At 40.1% G+C, this 27299-nt stretch overlaps 2 protein-coding genes across 3 annotated transcripts; one reads left to right on the top strand and one right to left on the bottom strand.

Moving 5' to 3' along the window:
* Positions 1 to 1050: 1050 nt before the first annotated feature.
* Positions 1051 to 18732, bottom strand: samhd1 (SAM domain and HD domain 1). Its single transcript, XM_017486753.3, has 16 exons — positions 18245 to 18732; positions 14810 to 14876; positions 14498 to 14570; positions 13011 to 13171; positions 12541 to 12656; positions 10752 to 10822; positions 10488 to 10643; positions 10309 to 10409; positions 9997 to 10105; positions 9605 to 9696; positions 7447 to 7562; positions 6860 to 6999; positions 5558 to 5647; positions 5059 to 5163; positions 4359 to 4496; positions 1051 to 4133 (listed from the first exon to the last, which is right to left on the bottom strand). The coding sequence occupies exons 1-16, from the start codon at positions 18426 to 18428 to the stop codon at positions 3972 to 3974; spliced, it is 1881 nt and encodes a 626-aa protein (XP_017342242.1). The 5' UTR covers positions 18429 to 18732; the 3' UTR covers positions 1051 to 3971.
* Positions 18733 to 20268: 1536 nt separating this feature from the next.
* Positions 20269 to 25676, top strand: rhoac (ras homolog gene family, member Ac). Of its 2 annotated transcripts, XM_017486754.2 has the most exons (5): positions 20269 to 20394; positions 22891 to 23046; positions 23767 to 23887; positions 24135 to 24265; positions 24590 to 25676. In XM_017486754.2, the coding sequence occupies exons 2-5, from the start codon at positions 22891 to 22893 to the stop codon at positions 24761 to 24763; spliced, it is 582 nt and encodes a 193-aa protein (XP_017342243.1). In that variant the 5' UTR covers positions 20269 to 20394; the 3' UTR covers positions 24764 to 25676. The 2 variants fall into 2 exon arrangements, with proteins under 2 accessions (XP_017342243.1, XP_053542326.1); XM_053686351.1 differs by lacking the exons at positions 20269 to 20394; positions 22891 to 23046 and adding an exon at positions 23445 to 23663.
* The last annotated feature ends 1623 nt before the right edge of the window (positions 25677 to 27299 follow it).

The raw sequence follows: 27299 nt of genomic DNA, 5'->3' as shown, positions 1-27299 counted from the left end.
TATATATATATATATATATATATATATATATATATATATATATATATATATATATATATATATATATATATATATATATATATATATATATATATATATATATCTCTATCTCTAGATCTATCTAGATCTAGATCTAGATATATATATATATATATAGATATATATATATATATAGATATATATATATATAGATATATAGATATATAGATATATATAGATATATAGATATATATAGATATATAGATATATATATATAGATATATATATATATAGATATATATATATATAGATATATATATATATAGATATATATATATATATATAGATATATATATATAGATATATATATATAGATATATATATATAGATATATATATATAGATATATATATATAGATATATATATATAGATATATATATATATATATATATATATATATATATATATATATATATATATATATATATATTTTTTTTTAAATCATTTATGTAAAAACTTTTTTTTTCTCAAATCTGAAACCTAAATGTATTTTTTATTCATATCTAGAAAATATATATTCTATGTACATTTACACTAAAAGTGAAGAATCTGAATAGCAAAAAAATTTACATTTATCGAATAACTATAGCAACAAAAAAATTAAAAAATTAAATGTGACATAATTAAAATACACCAAATTTATGACATTTTTTCCGTTTCCAAGCTCCATGATAATAAAGGATGGAAGCAATTGTAAACCCCCCCCCAATCTGAAAGCTACATATTCATTTTTTAAATTCATATCTAGAAAATATATATTCTATGTAAATTTACGCTAAAAGTGAAGTATCCTAATAGCAAAAATTTACCTTTATCAAATAACTACAGCAAAAAAAAAAAAAATTAACGTGACATATTTAAAATACACCAAATTTATGACTTTTTCCCCCCGTTTCCAAGCTCCATGATAATAAAGGAGGACGGAAACAGACTTAAAAATGAACAAATCAAAAAGTATGAACATTTATATAGTGTGGTACTTATATAGTATGCAAAAATGTACAGCAGAACTCCTCTCAATCCCACTTTATTAATCACCTACATTCATGACAGTTTACGCCATCACACCAAACTCACATCACACATTTTCCCCAAAATTCCTAAATCGTGTAGGAAATAAAATTAAAACCGCACAGCACCGCAAACACCTTCTCACCCCTGTAAATACTGTAACACTCGAGTGCATCAGTTGATCCTGAAACACCAACAGAGTCGTTTGTGAGAACGAACAAAACCTTGCTGCAGGATTAACGTTAGCGGATTGACAGAGGTCAAAGGTCAAACCCTGAAGGTATGACATTGCTCACATGCATATATATATATATATATATATATATATATATATATTTTAAATACTAAAAGAAAAGCAATATATACACACACACACGTCTATACAGATATATGTAGATATGTATATAAGTGTACAAGTACACTGTGATGGATCAGTCCGAGTGCATGAAGCTGAATTTGATTAATGGCAAGATCTGGATATTGTTTTTCCTCAGGATTCACATAAACGCTCTATAAAAAAAAAAGAGAGAGAGAGAGATTGTAACAGCGAGCTAGTTTTATAAATCAATCCTGATTTTTGCAATATTACGAGGCTCATACGTCATACAGGTTACTTTTTTTTTTTTTTTTTTTTAGGAGTAGAATTAAATGACTGAATAATTAAAACACTTCAAATGTGTAATGATGATGTTCCACGTGGACTGACGGTCTGCGGGAACAAAAATCCAACTAAATAAGTATAGATAAATAAGAAATAAACTTTCTGCTCCTCTAATGTTAAGTGCTAAGTGGAACACGGAGACTGCGGTTTTGGTGTTTAAATGCAGAGCTCCTACGCGAGACGCCTTCATTTTGTCAGGTTTGCATTTACAATACAGATTATTACACCCGAGTGCAAAAGTTTGTGCCCAACAACACAGTTGAGCTGCGAAAAAAACAACAAAAAACCATTTAAAAAAAAAACAAAAACAAACAACGATTAAAAATGAAACGTGCACACCTGTGGCGAGACGACATACCAAAATATATATATTTAAAAAAAAAAAAAAACAATACAAAGAAGGTAGCGCATTAACTCTGGCAGCAATGTGAAGAACTACATCTTTTCTCTCAGTCTTCTACGTCTATTCTACTTTTTAAATGGTTCATTTAAATATTCAGGAATGACTTTCACAGTGCAAGTCTTTGGCATAATTATGGATGATTACTGATGAATTCAGCCCCATACACTCCGAACATGATGTGCATGACAAAAACAGGCAGCTGCTGCTTCACATAATAATATAATACCTAAAAAAAATATATATATGTAAATAAAAAATAAAAAAAACCCACACCCACAGAAAATAAAATGGTTAAAACACCCAGAACCACACCACACATTGGACAAAAATGAATGAATTTGCAGGTATAAACCTTCAAAAAGCAAAGAAAACAATTTTTATAACAATATCAAGAAGACACTACGGTCTAAAAAATGTCCTCTGCCTCTCCGTTCGAGCGCTTGATGTGTGAATAATATCGCTCTTTCACCTCATACACGTGTAACACAGGCGGTAGATCGCATGACACGCCCCTTCCTGCTGAGTGACAGGTGTTATGGAGTTAATAAAGTGGGCGGAGCTTCGGCCACGTTGAATTAGAATACGAATCGCGGTGTTACTTAAACAATATAAATCGTTTATCGACATGGTGTTAGTGATCATATGACTGTATGTAATTGATTGATTGTATCTCAGGCTCCGCCCACCCGACCTTTCTTCTCCATAAAATCAGGACGTGCAGATGGAATGAAGAAGAGCACGATGGACAAAATAACATGATTTGTTTTTGGATTTTAAACAAATACATGATGTCTGCAAAACATTTTCTTTTAAAAAAATACAGAAAGAGCCAATAATAAAAATAAAGAATAAAATTTAAAAAAAACGTTAAAAGGAAAATGGTTTTCATGAGAAGGAAAGAAAGGGCGGTGATTTTACTCAAACTATAAATATCCTCTTAGTGGCTGTAAATTACTTTTATTTATAACTTTATATAATAGTATATAAATATATCTAAATAGCTCTACAGAAGATAAACAGGAAGTGTAGAGTTTAATGACCCCTTTTTGTGTATATGACCCCTTTTTTTTCCCTTTTTAATCGCGTGATTTTATTTTTATTTCTGTAATGCCAAAGATCAATTGTTATAAACCGATATAGATTTTTAAATTGTTTTATTGACCAACTACATTTTATTAATCCTGAGAAGGTAGCATTTTCAAGTGTTCCGTTTCCTCTGGATAAAATCTATCCTAGAAGGACAACTGCCTTGTCTAGGTCTTTTCTTTAGCTGGAAACATTTCTATTGTTTTAGGGTTTGTTTTTTTTTCACATTTAAATTGAGCACCATTTTTAACATGAATGATATTTACACTGGTATGTTTTGTATTAGGGTTGGGCAATATGATGTACTACTGTCGTCATTTATAGGGTCATGATACACTTTTCTGAGATATCGTCAATACCTTTACCTGTGATTTCTACAGATTTTTCAGTGTTAGAATTTAGTTCTTGCAGGTAAACTCTAAAAAGTATCATTTAATATTTTTTATTTGTAATTTTTAACTAGAACTTGTTTTATATATATTGTATATATTGGACATTATTATTATTATTAATAATATTATTGAAGCACCACGGACAGAATTTATTACATTATTTAAAATACTGATATTATGTATTAATTCTATAAGCACTGGAGCACAATATTATAAACCAGTGTGATCTAAAAGGTTAACTTCCTGTCATTTACTGCCACTAGAAGGAATCAATTTTAAAGCGCCCTCTGGTGGTGCTAGAGGGAAAAAATAATAATATTTAAAAAACACACAACTGAGCCTGAGCATTTCCTCATCCTGCCTGCAGGGGGTGCCAACATTATATGGGTTTCTCTTTCGGAGAATGGAACAGGTTTGTTTTTACAGTTTTTCCACCGTTGATCCTCCCTCGACCTCTGAAGTCATTATCACCCTCTTCATCATCTTCATTTTGCCAGTCAAGCTTTAGTGGAGTGAGCTCTGGTGCCGTGACATCACCATCCTACACACACACACACACACACACACACACACACACACACACACACACACAACACAACACAACACAACACAAAGAGAACACGCACGCACGCACACGCACGCACAGGGTTAAATGTGCCTAGGTGTGGTGTGAATGTAGTCAGTTGTTATTTTTTTCTGATTGTGTGTGAATTCCTGATTTGACCCAGGTGCAACAGAAACACACCTGCAGTGTGTGGAGCTTTACCTGCGGTTTGGAGAAATTTCTGTTCATGCACCACTGCACAAAGTACTTCTTCGCCGCTTCCAGTTTCTTCTCGTCCGTTTTTTTGCAGTAAACTCTGATCAGCTGCTCGGCAAATTGCTCCGGCAACAGCTTGGACACCTGCAGGAGTACGAGTTACACCAAATTTTTGTAAATATTTCTATTACGGCTTCGCTCGAGTTATCAAAGGCAACAATCGGGCAGGATCTGCTTTTGACGAATATCCTAAAATAATAGAATCTAGTCATCCGCACGCTTCTTCACAAACTTTAGAGCAAATAGAGTTCATGTCTCAGACTGTATAGTGTGCACACCACCTACAGGGACAGATTAGGACCAGTGAGGAACCCAGGGAAGAACACAAGAGCCTTCTGGGGTCAACCCTGCGGTGAAGATTTCCTCATAGGGTTTCCCTCCAAATTACTTAAGACTAGGTGCAGAAAAACACGATACGATCAACAGACGTTTAATATAACACGGTTTAGACGTAAAAACACAATCATATATATGAGGTCTGATATATTGCAGTCTATGCATGAATACTGCTGGCCTGCTGTTACAGCTATGTGCATATGCTAAGAAGTCTTCATAAGCGGCACGCTGGCGTAGAGCATCGTCACCTCAGACACATGTTAATGCTACGGTTCACCGCACTACATCATAGCAGTAATTAGGTGGATACCTGGTTCTTGTGGATCTTGATGGCTTTAGTCGGGTCGTTCTTGCAGTAGAAGTAAACGTTGTTCACGGGATTCTTCTCCTTCATTCCGTAATCCATATAAATCACCTGCCACCAAGAAGATCATCAGTAAGAGTCCGTTCACTTCCCAGTGGCAAACTGTACACACTGATCACACACATGCACACTCGCAGTGAAACGGGCGGAGCGTTGGGAGACGGGCAGCGTGATGGGAATCGAGCAGCGCGTTGGGAGTCGGGCAGCGCGTTGGGAAACGGGCAGCGCGTTGGGAAACGGGCAGCGCGTTGGGAAACGGGCAGGGCCTTGGGAGATGGGCAGGGCGTCGGGAAACGAGGAGTTGGGCAGCCTGTCGGGAAACGGGCAGGGAGTCGGGAAACGGGCAGGGAGTCGGGCAGCGCATTGGGAATGTGGGGCAAACGTGACCTTTAACCTGCAACAAACTCAAACAGAGGAAAAGCAGAGGGTCATTATCTTTACTTACACTCACTATGAAGTCCTCGGGCATCAAATCCACCTCATTACCCAAAGGTTTACACTCCGACACCTCGCGAGACCACTCGCACAACATCTCCTGAAAGGGGAACACGTAAACAAACAGGAAATATTAATGCTTCATAAATCCTGACACTGAAAATGAATAAATATGAAACCTCTGAGCTGCTAACTAACTTAATTTAAATAATAAATATATACAAATATATATATATATAAATATATATATATATATATATATATATATATATATATATATATATATATATATATATATATATATATATATATATATATATATATATATATATAGAGAGAGAGAGAGAGAGAGAGAGAGAGAGAGAGAGAGAGAGAGGGAGAGTGTGTGTATATATACACACTTTATACTATTACAATTTGTTTTTATTTTACTAGAATCAACGATTCTAGTAACATCTTAAATTGTTTCATAACACATGCTGAATATTTTTATTCTCATGTAATTATTACATTTATAACTAAGAAAAAGAACCTTGACCAAGATCAATCATAACGTAACAATACTAATGACAATAATTATTACAATTAGAACATGTTCTCATTATTAGCAGTAGTACTACATGATGAAATGTTATAGATGATAAATAATACCTTTTATTGTCATTTATTAAATTATTTAGTTCAGTTATAACTAAAAACCAAAAAGAAAATAGTCTTGACCAAGACTTGACTAATTACTAATTCAGCAGCAGCTAATCATTTTGGTGTTAATAATAATAATAATAATAATAATAATAATAATAATAATAATAATAATGTTGTTGTATGGTATTACACAAAACAGGAACTTGTTTAGGAGCAGTGTGGAAACTGTCTCTGTGTGGAAACGTGTCTATTTACAGAAAACGGAACTTTGAGCGTAATTCATAGGGTGTGTTGCGTTTACATTAGATATCTCTCTCTCTCTCACACACACGACTCTAATCCAGGATAAAGTTTTATTCTGGGTGTGGAAACCAGTTATAACCACCATGTGATTCAATAATTCTAGTTATTGCACCTCACATGTGATGAGTGAGGTTAGATCAAGTCAAGCTGAAATCGTCTGCCTGCGTGTCTGCCTGCCCGCATGTCGGTCTGTCTGCCTGCCCGCATGTCGGTCTGTCTGCCTGTCTGCCGGCGTGTCGGCCTGTCTGTCTGCCTGCCTGCGTTTTCCTCTGCCGTGACATGAACTAAACCGCTGTCGTTCAGGACGCAGCCCCGAATCGAACATCTCGCGGTGACCGCATAAACGAGCGCTGTGACCTCTGACCTGTGACATTTCATAGTGACGATTGGGCGTGGTCTGCCCCACGCATTTGTACAGACGTCTGTGGAGGATGTTCTGCAGGATGGCCTGGGCTTCAGACAGCGCCGGATCAGACGAGTACAGGATCTGCTCGAAAATGTGATCTGTCGAGAGGTCGAGAGGGTCAGACGTCAAAAAAACAACCCGCCACATCGACGTTTACACGACCTTCGTACTCTTACACAAACACTCCGTCGCACTCGCACAGAGCCACATACAACACGCTCCATATTCTCACTGTGGAACAAATACACGACGGACACAGTGCAAGAAACATTACTTTCATTCAGCGATCAGCGATACTGTTACTTACAGCTGGCCAATACGACTGTAGAATACCTCGATATCATGATAAACGATACCACGATACACTTTACAGAGATATCGTGGGTACGGAGATATCATTTTACACCTTTTATTTATTTCTTTTAAATAATGGTAAATTCGATTTAACCGAATCATCGGAATTTGAGATTAAGATTCCTCGGCTGCACAAATCTCAAACCGTAATATTTTTGTGTGTGTCTATTAAAATCTGATAACGATCTGACCTGTGAGTTTGGTGTAAGCCTCCATGTCCTCGATGGCTTCCGAGATTCGGTACGTCTTCCCTAAAGTGCCCTGAATCTTAATGTACGGATCAGCCTTCTCCAGAGCTTCTGTTATCCTGAAAACACACACACACGATTTTCTTTTTCACCATGCATCACACTCTCAGACTCTGTTCAGATCTACTACTAACCTCCGTCTCTGTGATCGGATCACGAGCGGTTTAAACAGGTGAGATTTCATTCCTTTTTTTGTTTTTTCTTTTGAAGTCTACGGGGTGAACACCCGATACAGTTCAAATGAACATATGACCATCTGTTTCAGAGTTTTAGTATTCGGCTCGTCCCCGTTTTGCTTTAACGACGCCGTGCGCTCGCTCTGGCACGGACGAATCCATCGGAGTGTCGTCCGAACACGAGTTTCGACGGAAGAGATTAGACATGAGGAAAATCAGACCTTTTAGTACAAAGCAGTTAGCATTACCAATCTCTCACTCACACACACACACACGCTTATAATTCAACCAGGAACCTAGAAACGGTGCCGAATCCGGAGTATTAAACATTCGAGATATTGAGTAGGTTACTTTCTTTGGGTTGCATATTTCAAAACTCGAAAACCTTGAGTTTATTTCTAATTTTAAATGAAAATGGGAATAAAAACAAGCCTAGTCAGCAGCATTGCACATCTCTGTATAAAGTCAATTTCACTGTCCCTGTAAAGACATACAGGGACAGTGTTATCAGTATATCTGGGTTTATAGACCTGTAGTAAACTTGTGTGTGTGTGTGTGTGTGTGTGAGAACTTTGTTTGGGTTTCGGGAACGGCTTGTTGTGGTTTCAAAGTTACGTTGGATTACTTTTCACAACTCCGCTAGATATGTCGAAATACGAGGTGCGAGCTGGGACTCGTCTCGGCTCTCCACGAGATCGACGTCTATACCAAGTGAGAACGGGGCCATCAAACTTATACTACGTCTGTGGGTTTTACGGTAACACGCACTACCGGTCAAAAGTTTGTGGACGCTCGACTGAGATGTCTATCATGATCTTAAAAAGCTTTGGATCTGAAGGTGTGCGATTAAACGTGTGACAAAATATAATCGTTTCTTTCGTTGGTGTCGGATTTAAAGAATTTAAAGAAGCCTTTTATCTCTTTGTGATCTCTTTTAACTCTTTGTTCTGTGCTATGAGTGAGAAAGTGTGATTTACCACAGAGAGCTCAGGCCTGGGGATTCTAAACGAACACACACACTGACACATTGCTGTTCACAGAGAAATCCGGTTTATCTGGTCTAGAACAGGAGTATTTATACACACTGATAACAGCATTGCGTGGTAGGCGGGTTTCTGCTTGTGCAGGTGCTGGACAGATTTAGACAAGACACACTACGAAAATAAGTCTGTTCAAGATATAGAAAAGACATGTTTCGGCTATAATAAAGGATGGTAGTTGATCAGCTTGTTCAAAGAGGTAATAAAGTGAATACGTTCATCATAGGTATTTGATAGCAGTTCATAATATAAGAGAGTACAACAACGAGGGATGAAGCCCAACATGCGTGGGATCAACAGTTGCATGATGCCGTCGATGGCAGAGAGCTTACGGTTGGTAAGATCGACAAGGCAAGCCATCTCTGGCTACAGAAACCAATGAGAGTCTTCCCCGGTTTACATCTTAGGGGAATCCAGCTGAGAGGCGGAGTTCTGTCCACGAAGACACGAGGGTCTCGCGGTAGTCCCGACAAGGCAGATGATATCACATGCCGGTGGGCTTGTGCTATGCGGGAGACATTAATTCAAGTTCTCCAAGTATGTGAGGTCACGCACCAGGCCCGCTGTGCTCCAGAACAGAGTGATGCGGTTGGCGGAGAAAATGCTTAGGAAGGTTAAGCGGAGTATACGGACAGAGCCTGTGATTGCAACTGCACACTCGTACATCGGATGCGTCCGATCTGTTAAGCTGTTAAGCGCCGTGTTGTGTTGTGTTTCGATCTACTGCTTGGTCAGAGTTATCCCATAGGTCAGGGTTTATTTTGCAGACTAGAAATAAGTGTAAGAGAAAAAAAAACACACACAACAACATTTTTTTTTTTTTTTTTGAAAAATCTTCAATTTGAATTATTGTGAACCATTGCCGGATATGGCGAGTGTACTCACATGACCTCGATGATGTTACCCACTTTGTGTTGGTAGGCTCGGCGATGCAGACAGTTCCGTGTGTGAAACATGTCGTATAAATCACCTACTTCCTGCGTGTGTTTGTTTTGGGGGGCGGGGAGGGGGAGGGGGAAATGGTACACGGACAACTGATTCATTACGTGTTAAAACAGCGAGGTGAGCAAAAATGCCACTAATAAACATGCTACAATATGCAGTAATTATATCTATACGTTACTCAGTATATATTATACATACATACATACGGTAACTTTTCAGAGGTGCACGCTCACCCGCTTTATAAACGTTGAGGCACTTTGATCATTTTTTTTTTTCTTCCTTCTTCACATTTCTAGAATGTGAACGCAAAGCATTGTGGGAATGGATTGTACCTTGTCTCTGGTGCAGATGTGTTTCTTGCCCTTCACGTCACACACTCGGGCGAACTTGAGGAAGCGACGGTAGTCGGAGTTGTTCTGGATGCCGAGGTGATAGCAGTCTCTGTTTAGGAAGATAATAATAATAATAATAATAATAATAATAATAATAATAATAACACTGATGTCCACTGTTTGGGGAGGGGCTTTAAATCAAATAAGATCATTAAACCCCTCAAAATGGTAAGATCTGGTTTCTACTCTACTGGTTCGTCCCATTTCATTTCTAGACGGGCCCGGGTTTCTTCATCCGGTCCGCAAACTCACCTTGCAAAATAATCCCACTTGTCCACGTCGATGCCGGTCCTCTTATTAGCTACGATCTCGTACAGGAAGGATTTCTCTTCCGACCTGCCCTTGTACGCCCACTAACGAGGAAACAAAAACGCTAAACATCGGTTATTCTGCTTCGGCGACGGCGAGGAGAAACGGCACAAACGCTGTACCTCGTTGCCCAAGGAGGCGGAGTCCAGCGGCCCGGCGATCTGCTCTTTGATGAAGATGAGGTCGGTGGGGAGAGAGAAACCGTACTCCTCCATCACTCCCTCCAGATTATTCACTTTCACCATGTGGTCGAACATCTCCACCGATGCGTTTTCGTGCTGCAGAGGGAAATGGGAGACACGCTAAATTTCCAGCAAACAGTTTTATCTGGGCAAGTAGAGACTGCATGTCGCGTCTTGTATTTGAACTTGGGGTTAGGTTCTTACCTTCCATTTCAGGCCGGGTCGGACCTTCGGAATGAACATTCCGTCGAACATGTGGGAAAAAGGACCGTGACCTGAGAAAGATAAGATAAGAACAGTCAGCTATTTTATAAAGATAAGAAAAGAACGGTCAGCTATTTTATAAAGATAAGAAAAGAACGGTCAGCGATTTTATTTGAATTTCATTTTATTATACCACATGACGTTTGTTTTCAGGAAGTTAAACGGTCTTGTGATCGGCGTGATCTCTGCAGCGAGCTTCGAGGATGGAATGCTGACTGCACGGCGGTTCACGTTCATCAGTCGGGCTGCGCTGAAATGCAACACGGTTCTAGGTCGTGCTCGGGGGTTTGGTTGTAATCAATCAGACAACGGCTCGAAGGCTTAAATTTTCCCAGGAAGTAGTGCTGGATTATGTCTGCGCGGTTCTGACATGGCCACGCCCCCAGACACGATCGAAACAAAAAAGAAGGAGAGCAGGATTCTCAACTCCTGCGAGAAGATGAACTAAGGGATGAGTGCTTTTACTTTTAATGAAATGTATAATACTGATAGGTGGCAAATAAACGAGAACCCCGGTGGTTCTGTTATACAGTAGAGATGTGTTTATTTATTTATTTATTTATTTATTGGGCAGGCATGTTTTGCACTTGAAACACACATACCTGACCGACTCTACAGTTCCGATCAAATTTATTCACCCCTTCATGGCAAGAATCTTCAGTACTTAGTAGAGCACGCTTTTGCTGTTATTGCCTTCTGCAAATGCATCAGCAGCGTTCCTGTGGAATCTCAGCCCGTTCCTCATGAGCAGTGGCGTCCAGTTCAGTAATATTCTTGGGTTTGCGTGCAGCAACCACCTTCTTCAAAATCCCACCAGAGATTTTCTATGGGGTTCAAGTCAGGAGACTGTGATGGCACTGTAGAATCTTCCAGAACTTCTTCTGCAACCAAGCCTCGGTGGAATTTGAGATACGCTTGGGATCACTGTCCTGTTGGAAGGTCCGATGACGCCCGAGCTTCAGCTTCCTCACAGACGGCATGACGTGTTCTCCTAGGATTTCCTGATACTTCAATGAATCCGTCTCTCCTTCCACACGCTGCAGGTTTCCAGTGCCAGAGGATGCAGAGCAGCCGCAGAGCATCAGCGAGCCTCCACCATGCTCGACTGTGGACAGGATGTTCTTTCTTCATCCTCCAGACATTGTTTCATCGCTCCACAGAACAGAATCCCAAAACTTCTGTGGTTTTATTTATATGATTTTGAGCCACTTTTCTTGTGCTTTTGGGTCAGTAGCGGTGAACGTCTTGGAGTTCTGGCCTGGAAACCTTCTGCGTTTAGTACGCGCCTTACTGTGCTCACTGAAACCTCAGTGCCTGTTACACAAAGTCTTGCGGTTTTGCAGTCACTCCAGGGTTTTTCACAACCTGCCTTCTCAGATATCTGGTTGCAGCCGTTGACAGCTTGCTTGTTCTGCCCCGTTCAGGTATTTCATGTGTTCCAGCTCAAGCACACCTGCTGCAACTAATGACGCCCTTGCATTAACTGCATCAAGTGTGCTTGAGACAACACCCATTTTGCATATTTGTGCTGTTGTGAGGGATTCTATTCATGGGGTTGAATCATTTTGATTACAACTGTAGGTTGTTTTTTTTTTTTTTTTTTTTTTAATTTGTCACCCGTCTGTAGTTTTGCCCGAAAATGTTATGAATAGGATTTATACTGAACGTGAGTTTAGGAAAGAAAAGCACTATAGTGTGTGTGTGTGTGTGTGTGTGTGTTTATCCTTACCCAGGTCATGGCACAACCCGGCGATCTGAACACACAGGATGTCCTGTTTGGTGATGAGGAGCTCGGGCTGTCTGTCGTTCAGAGCTTGGACGAGACAACCCGCTAAATATCCAACGCTGAGAGATAAATAAATATCGGGAGGGAAAAAATATCCATTTTACTAAAATGATCGACAACTTCGGGGTCATTCAATATCATCCTATAAAAGCACACCCGAAGTGGTTTATTTGAATATAGTGGAACTTTTGCGTTCTCGACTAGCTACGGAGCCGAAGCTGTCGCTTCTCGTCCGTTCAGGGTTATCGTCATGGAAACCGAATCTTTAAGACTCGACAATCGATGGATCTTTTAGAAAGTTGTTTGCGCCTCTTCCCTTCACTGATTCAACAAATAAAACCCAGACTAACTAGTTTAACTGTATGTTTGCACACACACACCAACACACACACACACCCTACACACATACACACCCTATGCAGTGTTCGAAGCGGTTGTGTGCGGCTCCGGGAAACACCATGTACGTGGCTCCCAGCTGTTTGATGTGCCGCAGCCGCTGGAACTGAGGCGTGTCGATGATGGCCACCAGCAGAGGATGGAGCTCGATGTGGCCGTGAATCGGATCGTTGAACACCTGAGCGAAAGCAGACCTGATATTGTTCCTGTTTACTTATTCTTTTCTCACAGTGTTTAACCGTCGTTACAACGTAGGCGCATCTCAAAAAATTTTACATGTTGGAAAAGTCCATTTTATTTCCCCCCTGTGATTTAATTCAAAAAGAAGTGGGACTTCCATATATTCTAGATTCATTACACAAAGTGAAATATTTGGAGCCTTTTTTTTTGTTGTAATCTCGACGATTACGGCTTACGGAAATCAAAAACCCGGCGTCTCAAGATATCAGAATAAAGGGTCTATAATACAGAAATGTGGAGCTTCTGAACAGTATGTTCATTTATGCGCTGATACTCGGTCGGGGCTTTAATCCTTTTGCAGGAATTACTGTATCAGTGCGGCGTGGCGTGGAGGCGATCAGCGTGTGGCGCTGCTGAGGTGTTCTGGAAGCCCGGGTTGCTTTTGATAGCGGTCTTCAGCTCGTCTGTATCGTCGGGTCTGGTGTCTCTCGTAGATTCTCTATGGGGTTCGGGTCAGGCGAGTCGGCTGGACGATCGAGCGCAGTAACACCGCGGTCAGTAAACCGGTTACTAATAGTTTGGGCGCTGTGGGAGGTGTCGAGTCCTGCTGGAACAGGAAATCAGCGTCTCCGTAAAGCTCGTCAGCAGATTGAAGCATGAAGCTCTCTAAAATCTCCTGGTAGACGCTGCGTCGACTCTCGACTTGAGAAAACGCACTGGATCGACACCAGCAGATGACCTGGCAACCCAAATCATCACTCACTGTGGAAACTTCACACTGGACTTCAAGCAGCTCGGATTCTGTTCCTCTGCACTCGTCCTCCAGACTCTGGGACCTTGATTTCCAAATCAAATGCAACATTTACCTTCATCTTCCCCGTGATCGTGCTTGTGTACCGAACCCGACTGAGAGATTAAAGCCTCAGGAAACCGTCGCAGGTTTATTATCAGTTAATTATCAGATTAGAGTCTTCTCAGGTCGACATTTCTGTATTATAAACCATTCATTCTAATATGTCCTCTATGTTTGATTTAGCGAAAATTAGATACATATATTTAACATCGGTTAAGTATATACGGTCCATCAGAGATCTATTAGAGCATCAGAGAAAGCTGCGGCCACGGGGACGTTTAACGCCTGAGACTTTATATGGAAATGCGATGTGTTTCTGTTCGTTGTGCATTACTTAAACGTGAATATATATATATATATATATATATATATATATATATATATATATATATATATATATACATATAGAGCGAGACAGCCTGATTTAGAAAGACAGAAGACAGAAACTGAGAGGGGAAAAAAGAAGCACACCTTCATGCGATCAAACGAGATCTGCCAGAGTTTCCTGAAGCAGTGGAGGATCTGCAGCCTGGAGCCCAGGGGCCTGAGGGAGACACGGCAAAATCACAGCAAGTTACTTTCAACTTTAAACAAACGTGCTGGTGCGACTCCGGTCAGAGACAGACGCGGTTACACTCAGGAATTATACACTTAACACCACAGAGCTTCCTCATCAAAGATTACAACATTTATAATTCCTTTACCAGACTGTAAACACACACACAAACCCAAGACACACACACACCCAAGAAACACACACCCACACCCAAGACACAGACTCACTCTATGCCGATCTTCTCCAGCTGTACATCAGTGAGATAACGCAGCCCGACTCCTGTTATCTTCTGTTCTGTGGATACACACACACACACACACACACACACACACACACACACACACACACACCCCAAGAGTCACAATCTCGCACATTCACATGCAGAAAGAAAGAAAGAAAGAAAGAAAGAAAGAAGAGATAAAGGAATTCTATTAAAAGCAAGACATACCGAATTAAAGAAAGAATTTGAGAAAGAAATAATTTGTGAGAGAGAGAACCTTTTCAATCAAGGAAGAGAAAATAGAAAGAAAGAAAGAAAAGAAGGAATTATAGAAACAGAGGAAAAGAAAGAGAGAAAAAAAAAAAACTCATCACAAAAAGAACAATTTATAGATGGATGGAAAGAAAATTTGTGAAGGAAAGAAAGAAAAAGAATTTGAGAAAGAGAGAGAAAATCAGGAAGAGAAATAAATTACAGAAAGAACTATTTGTAGAAGGAAAGAAAGAAAGAAGAAAAGAAAGAAAGAAAGCTGTAAAACACTCAAGTTAAAGGTTAATGTCGCATTTTAATGCTCTCAAGACAGACGTTTCTGTTTCACACTCAGTTTATCAGCCTTCATATGAAGGTCACACTCACACACACACACGCACGCACACGCGCACACACACACACACACGCACACACTCCAGACAAAATATGATGCGTGGAAGCAGAACAACAAACCGTTCATACTGTCTACACACATTCCCAATAACGGATGAATGAGAACACTGTCTGTCTGTCTGTCTGTCTGTCTGTCTGTCTGTCTGTCTGTCTTCCTGATAAAGGACAAAAGGAGCATCTGGCCGTCTGTCCACATCACTTCCTGCAGCTGCCATCAGCGCAATTTTCTACACAAGAACCCATGCAAGGTCTGTGTACACATGTACACTGTGTCTGCCTCTGCTCTGTCCGACTGCGCCTGCCATCTCTGTCTGTCTGTCTGTCCGTCCATCCATCCATCACACTGTCAATCTTTCTGCCTGTCTGTCCATCCTTCTATCTGTCTGTCTGTCCATCCATCACACTGTCCATCCTTCCATCTGTCAGTCTGTCTGGCCATCCTTCTATCTGTCTGTCTGTCTGTCTGTCTGGCCATCCTTCTATCTGTCTGTCTGTCCAACACACTGTCCATCCTTCTATCTGTTTGTCTGTCCATCACACTGTCCATCCTTTTATCTGTCCGTCTGTCCATCACACTGTCCATCCTTCTATCTGTCTGTCTGTCTGGCCATCCTTCTATCTGTCTGTCCGTCCATCACACTGTCCATCCTTCTATCTGTCCATCTGTCCGTCTGTCCATCACACTGTCCATCCTTCTATCTGTCTGTCTGTCTGTCTGTCCGTCCATCACACTGTCCATCCTTCTATCTGTCTGTCTGTCCATCCTTCTATCTGTCCATCTGTCCATCCTTCTATCTGTCTGTTTGTCCATCACACTGTCCATCCTTCTGTGTGTCTGTCTGTCTGGCAATCCCTCTATCTGTCTGTCTGTCCATCCTTCTATCTGTCTGTCCGTCTGTCCATCCTTCTATCTGTCTGTTTGTCCAACACACTGTCCATCCTTCTGTCTGTCTGTCCATCACACTGTCCATCCTTCTGTCTGTCTGTCTGTCTGTCTGACAGGTCATCTAGCCATCAGTACACTTTCAATAAAGTAGAATACAAGAATCCGAGCCTATATCTGTCTACCCGTCCGTCCCTCCGTCCATCTCACGTCTCGTCCGATCATTTCCCAATATATAATCGATAAAGTATTTGTCCGTTCACTAAAAGCCAAGGAAGCAAGAAAGGAATAAAAAAAACGATGGTGTGTGCAGTCGCAGAAAATAATCAGTCGTGCAAAATGGATTATTTTCATATGAACAGCGCATCCCGAGGTGTTTTATTCTCTTATTCCACAGCCATTTAACAACACTAACAACTTATTATTATTATTATTATTATTCCTACACGACAACATGGTGCCCTGTTTATCCATTTATATTAGAGACGTAACGTATGAACATTTCATACCACTATCATCGTGACCACAACGATCACGGTGATCAGGATTATCACGGTATTGTTAAAATGTGCTGAAAACGGACGAAAAGTACTGATACACACTGAAATCGTTTAAACGGGTTTTACATTTGAAACTCTACAAACAACAAATAAAATCAGCAGCATAATAGCATTAACATTAAACGTTTCCCCAGCGCAGGTTTTAATAAACACAACCCTACCTGCGGTGCTGGGAGTGTGTGGACGGGATTTACCGCGACTTTTACTAAAATCACGATAATCGCGCAAAATCGCGTTTAATTATCGTTCAAACGCGATTATCGTGATTTAGTAATGCTGCTTGGTTGGAATGGAAACCTGCACCCACACCGGCCCTTTCCGGATAAGACTGGACACCTGATTTAAATAGAGATCCGATCTCAGCAACAAAAAACACTGGATTAGATACGGGAGACAAAACAGATCGGATCCTGTGACAAATTGCAAAGATTGAAAATGGACTTGCAAAAAAAAATTTTGGAACATGGAAATATTTTACATATAAGAGACTCGACTGGTCCGTTTTTATGTTTTAAAAAAGTACACTTTAAAGAAAACAGGAAGACGTGGGTATCGGTATCGGCTGATACTCAAAGTATCGGTACCGGTATATATCGGCTGATACTCAAGATATCAGTATCGGTATCAGCTGATACTCAAGGTATCGGTACCGGTATATATATCGGCTGATACTCAAGATATCAGTATCGGTATCGGCTGATACTCAAGGTATCAGTAGCAATATATCGGTATCGGAAGATTTCTCAAGGTACCAGTATATCGTATCGGCTGATTTCTCAAGGTATCGGTACCAGTATCTCGAACTATAATCCCCGGTTCTGTCCCTCTCTTTATTCTGATGTTAATAAAATGCAAATTTTTGATTGTTCAGTTTACTGCATGTTATTAATATTATACTTACACATTAATAATCTAATATAATACAATAATAATATCAAATAACATTAACGTTGTTATAATATGTTCATTAAATTAAATAGTATCAAATAATGTTCATTTTTTCGCACACGTATACGAGTTCCTCTTATTTTTCTTTTTTTTCACTATAAATCAGAATGAATCTCACAATATTAATCCCCTGGGGAACATGAGACAAGATTTTTTTCCCCACACCCGTTTTACGGCAGACTCCGCCTACGTGCGCTGGAAGTTTCGCGCACTGGCCCTGAGAAGCTCAATAGCCAATCAGTGAACCGCTTTTCTAATGAATATGCGAACAAGGGTGGAGCATACGCAGGAAAACGGGTATCGAAAGAAACAGTTGGGTTAAACATTTTTTTCGTAAATAATATTAACATTTTTGTGAAGTTTATGATAATAAATAATCATGAATCACCTCTGAACTTTTGCTCCCACTCTCCGAGTCCGTGCTGGCGAAGATAGGAGCAGATTTCCTCGGTGTCCCAGTGCTTAAAATTCCCATCTTCTTTACGTGGTTGCCCGGTTACAATCTGCTTGACCGGCGTTTTCAAACTCTCCACGCACAGCGGCTCTTCTCTCGGGCGTTTTCGGCTGTCCATGATGCGTGTTATTTCCACCTGACACAACAAGATATAAGGATTAACCACCACCGAGCAGGCGCCTTCCTCCCGCCTCCCGAAAAGCAACAAAAATTAGAGGCCGGTGCTATTTTTGTCTTTGGCGGTTAATCCAACACGCAACGTTATCGCCACACTTGCCCTCTAGCGGCCATGAACAAATACATAGACGTACAACATGTTTGCGTCATCTTTAAACCCGGAAGCGAATTCCGGTAGTTTTCTACATCTCACTACATCAACATTTCTAATTATTTACTGCATATGTCGACTTCTTTATTATACATCCTACGTCAAAACTGTTCTTGCCTTATAATACGAAAGGTTTTTTGTTTTTGTTTTTTTTAAATATAGTACTACTTTTACAGCTTTCTCGATAATCAGACACGTCTTAAAAACTACACATCCCATAATCCCTAGTTCTCAAACCCGGAGAGTATTATTGTACGCGTTAGCAGTTTGCAGAACTAGCTCCTTTCTGTCAGCTAAAACGTATAAGGGAAAATCAGCTTTGGTCGTCGTAGCTATTTATTAAGCCAAGTAGCTAGTTAGACAGACATTAAATAAGGTTAGGTTGGGCTGGGGGGGGGTTTGGTTCACGTAGTTTTTTTTTTTTTATGTCGTAGCTGTGTTGAAATAGCAATAAAAAAAAAAGTACCACAATGAAAAACTACATATCCCATAAACCCCGTTTGCAACCGTATAGCTAACAAGCTAGCTCTGCTCTATCAGATAGCTTGATTTAAAAGTTAAAATCAGATATTTCCTTAGGAACGAAAATAATCTGAGGTTTATCCCCGTCATTTGTTCGCTAAATAGCTAGTTAGCTTGTGGTTGTTGGGGTTTTTTTAGCAGCCGGAAAGCCCGAATGAAAAGGCGGCATTTGATTGGTGTAGGCGATCTAATGGGGGGGGGGGGGGGGGGGGGGGGGAGAAGGATCACAAAAAGCAAATAAAAGTTCCGGGTTTTTTTTCAATATGTGTTGTACATATTGGGGGAAAAAATACCAAGTGATTTTAATACACGTTGTCTAACCGGTTATTGTTTAAAAAAATAAAAATATTCTACTCATGACACAAGTTACATCCTCACCTCCAGTCGTGTTACGCTTCTAGAACTGTCTCCATTAAGGAGCCACTTAAAATAATTCACTCCGTAAGCAGTTTTATATACATGTGCTTATATACAAGCACTTTACAATAGGTTTCTGACATTTTAAGTCATTTTAAGGGAAAAGAAAACATAAAGCAGGAATCAGATATAAAAAAAAAATGCAAATACAAATTGAACTACTCTTTGTTATTCTGTATTCTGAAAGAATCAAGCTCCTTATCCTTGCGTCCAGTCTCCCCAGCATCCCCCTTTGACCATAACTGGAACAAAAGGCTTACTGGAGATTAAAATACTAATGGTTTCTTTCTTTTCTTTTTAAAACACTGAATGAAGACAAATGTTTATAACTAGTCATAAAAAATCTGTTTTACCTCAAACTTAGTTTTTCAAACATAGTTTTTATGTTATAAATATTTTGAGGGTTTTCACAATTAGATGGATTGCTTGGTTTTCCCTGCCGGAATTTTTATTTATTTATTTATTTATTTTTTAAATGCTCAGGACATAAGAAGGATCGCCAGGATCAGGGTTGATGGACTAAACTTTAAAAAGGAACGGTAGGGGACTTAATAAACGAAGAAAAAAAACGTTGTGAGATTTAAACAGGGATAAACAGTCCTAAATACCAATTCCATATAAAGATTATCTAAGATATTGTTTTAAATGAATCTCACTTTTAAGAAGGTCTTTTATTTTTATTTAGAGAAATTTCACTCGTTCGCGTACACTTTTACTGCGTGGCACTTCCGGAAAGGGCGTGGCGTCGTCGTATGTGGGCGGGACTTAAAGTCGAATAGTAAAGTGAGTCGCTACTTCCTCGGCGTTCAGCGAAACGGTAAAAACAAAATAAATAAAAATAAGCACAATAATAAATACGTTTGTTTTCTAATGTATGTTGTTTAAACGAATTAGCTGTTCATGAAAGTCTGATAGGTTTATAAACCGTGTTCTTTTATGAGCGTTTATTTGTGTTTGCTAGCATTGAGCTAGCGTTAGTTACCGTTAGCCCGCTACCGCTGTTAGCTTAGCAGTTCTCAGAAACTTAATGGCTATTTTGGAAGTGTAGTTATACGGTAAGATGAAATATTTAAATATAGGCTACAGTTTCGGATTTAAAGTTCATCTTGTGTAAATAATCATTTGGGCGGTTAGCTATACTGTAAAGTGTTTTACAGGCCTCGGGATGGGCCGATAGCGTGTATGTGTGGGTTTTTTGTTTGTTTGTTTGTTTGTTTGTTTTTACATCCGGGTATTTGCCGTTTACTCTCTTAAAGTTGTTTTCCTGAATCTTTTGATTCGGAATCGCACTTTGCTTTACTTGTTAACGTCACAACAACACGTACTCAATTATTTAACCAATCAGTCAATAGTAATAACAATAATGCTGCATAATTTTACAATTAAAACGGTGGATTGATTTACATACCTGGAAGAGATGTCGAACATGTTATAAATAAATAAATAAATTTTATTTTACCTTTATAGTAAATCAAACGGTAAAGTGTCTAAACCTTATAAGGTGCTTCAATTAATTAGTTTCACAACTTCGGCTGTGTGTGCGCGTGCACACGCGCGCCACAGCATTGCTTCATAACCTTGATTTAGAAACATTTGTTCTCACTTTTTATAATGACTGATAAATAAAATAAATAGGAATATTTAAATACTGTTTACAATAATGTGATATTTTGAATGTTTATTAGATACTGAGTTTTATTTTTAGTTTTTTTTTTTTTTAAATAAATTTTATTCCTGAAGCTTCCAAGCTTTTTAATAAAAAATGTAATTAGATTCCTGCTGATGTTGTTTATAGGTATAATTAATAAGACTGACAATGGTCTAGTTCTCTGTTTCATTCTGTCTCTCTATCTCTCACTCATTCTCTCTTTCTTTCTATCTCTGTCATTCTCTCCATCTCTCTCACTCATTCTGTTTTTGTCTCTCCATCTCTCTCTCATTCTGTCTTTCCATCTCTCACATTCTTTCTCCATCTCTCTCACTCATTCTTTCTCTCACTCATTCTCTTTCTCTCCATCTCTCTCACGCATTCCCTTTCTCTCTCTCCATCTCTCTCTCATTCTTTCTCTCTCCATCTCTCTCACTCATTCTGTTTTTGTCTCTCCATCTCTCTCTCATTCTGTCTCTTTCCATCTCTCACATTCTTTCTCCATCTCTCTCACTCATTCTTTCTCTCACTCTTTCTCTTTCTCTCTCCATCTCTCTCACGCATTCCCTTTCTCTCTCCATCTCTCTCTCATTCTTTCTCTCTCCATCTCTCCGGACTTCGGTTTCCGTCGCCACGCCCAGTTTAGTGCAGCGTCTTTCCCGCTCACCAGATTAAACTCGGCAGGCCTGGAGAATTACGGGGAGATTGTTAGTGTGTTTGTGTGCAGCAAGACACACACGGTGAGCTATGAAAGATGATCGAAATGAATGTGCATGTGAAATCTGCATGTGGTCACACGATTGAGTTCTTTCGTCGAGACTTGTGAAGAACGATAGCTTCGGATCACAGCGACAAACACGTTATACGCCATATGCTCACATTACAACGGTTAAAACGAGCTCTTCGGTAGCTTTCCGACCACGTATGGCAGAGTCCACGGCGTTTTAGCCGACTTTGGAGCTCCGTTTCGGCTACGGAAATGGCTTATGTTTCCGTCGATCGTTTTCAAAATCCCAGGGTCAGACACTTTGTCAATCAATCACAAATTTTTATTGCTAAGTTGATTTATTTATTTTTAAGTTATATTGAACCTGTAGTACATTTTGTTTACATTATTAAGGCTGTGTTCGTAGCACCTTTTTAATGTATTTGGTTTTATACTGACAAGAGTGTATCGTTAACATCTGTAATGAGAATGTTGAATGAGTCGAGGTCACAGTCAGCCCTACTGTGTGTGTGTGCCGTATCACTCTGCTGTACAGCCCAGTGTTGGCTAAAAAGATCTTTACGTTTGTTTATACATTTATTTATTTCCCGATCAACCCAGGCAGAATTTAATCTAGTTCACGAGAAACCTCTGCAGGGTAAAAGCAAGGAGAAAGAATAAAAATTGAACACCGTAAACAGGCACGGTCCTTAAACATGTGGATGGATAAGTATTACACATCATTTGGACTGATGTATTTTGAGTTTTCTGTGACAGTCCCAGTCCTGGTATATTTATTATTATTATTATTTTCCATAATGTATTTTTTTGTGCATTGCATACTGTGTTTTATTATTTTTTGTGATCAGGAGGATTAGACATTAGATACAAAGTCGAATTGCCGAATTCCAAAGTAAAGGTGATCGTCCGTCTGATCGGTCTGTCGTTAACATTGTCAGATGGCGGCGATCCGTAAGAAGCTGGTAATCGTCGGGGACGGCGCTTGTGGAAAGACGTGCTTGCTGATCGTGTTCAGTAAAGACCAGTTCCCCGAGGTTTACGTTCCCACCGTGTTCGAGAATTACGTCGCTGACATCGAGGTGGACGGAAAGCAGGTACGAAAGACGGCGGTTTGAATAAAACCAAAACATTACACTGAATACAGAAGCTCTGAATTCCTCTGAGTTTGGAGGGGTGGGGGGGATACGTTCATGGAAAAAAGCATGAAAAGCAAGTCTGATTTGTTTATTCATTATTTGAATATGTTTATTCTCCAAACTGTTACTTGATCACTTTAATATAAATAGTGAGTCATCTATTAATAGGGTTATTGATTCATAAATTCATCAACCCGTTAATCGATTCTGGAAATTACCGTACAATTCATCGAGCCGTTTATTTTCTATATATTCGTCGTGTTATTAATTAAATGACTGTTTATTTCATCATCTCAGAAAACATCATTTGGTTCAGTAATACCGCGTGTATGCTGACGCTCGGTCGGTGGAGTGACACCGCACGATAAACAGGTGACAAAGGAAACCGCGCCAGTGTGAAGATCATGGCGTCCGATTTACGTAATTTTCATCCTCGTCAACATTCGGGGAGCCCCTCATGCCCTGTGGGTGGGGGCGGAGTCATTGTGGACGAGACCACGCCCATCAGGATTGAAGCGTTTCGTCGTAGGATAAAGGCGGCGTTTTGATTTGCAGTGACGAGCCATAAGAGAGCCGTGGGGTTTTCCTTTAATTTGTCACCCGTCACATAAACATGGCCACGGCTGATGTTTCTGGCAGGATTTATTGAGTGTGTGTGTGTGTGGTGGTTATGCGCAGGTGGAGCTCGCTCTGTGGGACACCGCCGGTCAGGAGGATTACGACCGCCTCAGGCCACTCTCGTACCCGGACACGGACGTCATCCTCATGTGCTTCTCTATAGACAGTCCTGACAGCTTGGGTGAGCCATGTCCGAGATAATAAAAAGAAAAGAAAGACACGTAATATGATTATGCCGACGTTCGTTTTTTTTCCTCCATGACCAAGAAGATGGCAGGAAAGAAAATTAAATGCACGGTGCGAAAGTATATCGTTATTTACGAGAACGCGACTCCATCGAGTTTACTTCCTCTGAGTGCACAATTAGTCACCAGTATCGTATTAATATTAATACCGACATTAATATCCTTCATTTCGTCGTCTTTCAGAGAACATCCCGGAGAAGTGGACGCCAGAAGTGAAGCATTTCTGTCCGAACGTTCCCATCATCCTCGTGGGGAACAAGAAGGACCTGCGTAACGACGAGCACACTCGACGCGAGCTGTCCAAAATGAAACAGGTCCCCTTTGCTTTTCTGTTTTGTTTTTTGTTTTATACAGCGAGTCATTTTACGCCCAATATAGCTGAAGCGATTCGGGGCTGTGCTTAATGCATCATTTTAAATATTTGAAAATCTGTAAAAAAAAAAATGTAAAAAAAAATTTAAAAAGTTCATTAACGACTAGAGAGGTGCGAAAATCGACGGTTTAGCTGTAGGAGCTAAATTCAGGAGCCTCTGTTTCGTTAGCCAATAGAAAAAAGGAGGCGGGACTGTGGGACTCTCACTTTCAGACACGACTGCTCAAATCACTTTGCTGATAAATCTTTTCACCGTCTGTTACAGGAGCCTGTGAAACAAGAAGAAGGTCGCGACATGGCCAACCGGATCAACGCTTTCGGTTATTTAGAATGCTCGGCGAAGACGAAGGACGGCGTAAGGGAAGTGTTCGAAATGGCCACCAGGGCGGCGCTGCAGGCCAAGAAGCGCGGCAAGAAGAGCGGCTGCCCGTTATTATAGACATCAAACCGAACTACGGGCTGCTCGGAGGATCCGTAACTCCGCCGTCGTGAAACAGGGAGGGAGGGGCGGGGTTTAATTCCCACGATACTGATACGGCCAATCAGAGACGGGGATTTAGAGAAACCGTGATAAGGACGTCCGAAACAGCTTAGAGATTCGGATAACGGCATTGTTTCCTCATTATGAAAGCCCAGAATAGGGCCCGGTTCCGATAATGATTTTACTACACCCTCGTCCACTTTCCCTTGGTTGAGCAACACTCGGTCCTCTTAAGGGCACTGCTGCATCATCAACACGGCAGACGATGCAAGCATCCGAATATCTTATAACGTTTAATGGTCTTACGGGCGCGGTTTATGACTCTACGTCTACGCGATCGTTACGTTACTCTTCTGGCCAATTACCAAGCGTGATCGTCAACATGCCAGCTCATTTACATCCACTGTATTTAAGGGCACGTGAACAAGGGTGTGAGTAACCCAGTTTTGGAACACAGCACGGGGTTATTTTAAGACTTTCCTCTGAGCGGTTGAGGTTAGGTTTTTAAAAAGGAATCTTTCGTTAGGACTTTTCATTTTAGGTTCTTTTTCTTCTTCTTCTTCTCTGCCCTCCACCGGTTTTCATCCTGATCTCTCTTCCTGTCTTCAGTGACCGTGTTGAACTGACTGTACGTATGTTTGTATATGTGTGTATATGAATGCATGCGCAGCTTTCTTTGTAAATGAGTGTATTTAGACTGCTTTATTTTTTTTTCTCCCCTGTTTCTTTTTTCCATACCTGGTGTCTTACAGGAGTCTGGGCTGTACATTAGTGACCTAATACATCGGGCATTTGGTTTCATGTTATTTAAAAGCATACAGTTTTTTTTTAAATGTTGCATTTAGAAAATAAAATTGAATGGAGAAAAAGACCAGCTTTGACTTATTTATTTATTTTTATAACTGATTTATAGCAAGAGATTTAAACTAAGCAGGAAGTAAGCAGTCGTGAGGATGAAGGTGTAAATTCTACTACTGTCCATACTGGATTATCACTGTCTGTTTATTTACTATACTATTTAAGTCTGAGTTGTTTTGATTCATTTCTCTGGGTTATATTTTCGGGTAAAGCTGAATTTGGCTTGTAAGATGTGTTGTCATAAGGTTAAGATATACAGGAGTGCTGTAGGGGGTATTTATTTTTGCTGTTTCCGCTTGTCACTGGAAATCAATACTGCACTTCTGACTGACTACGATGAAATGTTTCTATCCCAGTGGGCGTGGTCTCTTCCAGGATAATCCCGTCCCCACCCACAGAACACAACTGCTCACTGACTGTTTTAATGATGAGAAAAAGGATGTAAATCATATACTATGCCCTCCACGTTCACCAGATCTAAACACAATGGAACGCTTGTAGGAGATTTCCGAGTGGCGTATTAGACCGCCTACAGATGATCGGCGTTTTTTGCTTCGCTCACTGCAATAGCGTGAGGCTGTAGAGGTGGCATGTCACCAAGACACATTTGAAAACATAACGGCTAGCCCGTTCTGCATGGTTCTAAATCCAGAATCTTGACCTCAAACAACTGGCTTTGGTCGTGCTTTGGAGGAGAGAACTTCAAGAATGTCGAGCTCTGAGCAAGTGAATGTGGTTCTCTCTCTGCTGCTTCTGTGGTGTTGCTGCTGGGGGGAAAAAACTGAAAATAAAAAGAATTAAAAGTCTCTGTGGGTAAAGTAAAACATTTGTGAAATCCCTGCAGTCAATACACATTTATTTACTTAGTACATGCCCTTTATTTATAGTGGTGCTTAAGTACTAAAAGTACATAAAGAGAACAATTAAACAAATGAGACAGAAAATATCATACCTGGTTATTTATTTATGTATTTTTGAGGAAAATTATCCAATATGACATATGTGTGAGTGGAAAAAGTATGTGAAGCTCTAAGATCAGCAGTTTAATTTGAAGGTGAAATTAGAGCTAGGTGTTTTCCATCAATGAGATGATGATCAGGTGAGTGAGTGGCCTGTTTACTTTAAAGAACAGGGATCTATCAGAGTCTGATCTTCACAACACATGTTTGTGGAAGTGTATAATGGCTCAAACAATGGAGTTTTCTGAGGACCTTAGAAAATGAGATGTTGATTCTCATCAGGCTGGAAACGGTTACAAAACCATGTCTAAATAGTTTGGACTCCACCAATCCACAGTCAGATAGATTGTGTACAAATGGAGGAAATTTAAAATGGTTCTTACCCTCCTCAGGAGTGGAGACCAACGAAGATCACTCCAAGAGCAAGACGTGTAATAGTCCGTGAGGTCACGAAGGATCCCAGGGTAACTTCTAAACAACTAAAGGTCCCTCTCACATTGGCTAATGTTAATGTTCGTGAGTCCACCATCAGGAGAACACTGAACAACAATGGTGTGCATGTCAGGGTTGCAAGGAGAAAGCCACGGCTCTCTAAAAAGAACATTGCTGCACATTTGCAGTTTGCTAAAGATCACGAGGACAAGCCAGAAGTTGGAAAAATGTTTTGTGGATGGATG

This window comes from Ictalurus punctatus, chromosome 15, assembly GCF_001660625.3.
Source record: "Ictalurus punctatus breed USDA103 chromosome 15, Coco_2.0, whole genome shotgun sequence".
Lineage (NCBI taxonomy): Eukaryota > Metazoa > Chordata > Actinopteri > Siluriformes > Ictaluridae > Ictalurus > Ictalurus punctatus.
This window is presented reverse-complemented; position numbering and strand designations above follow the sequence as displayed.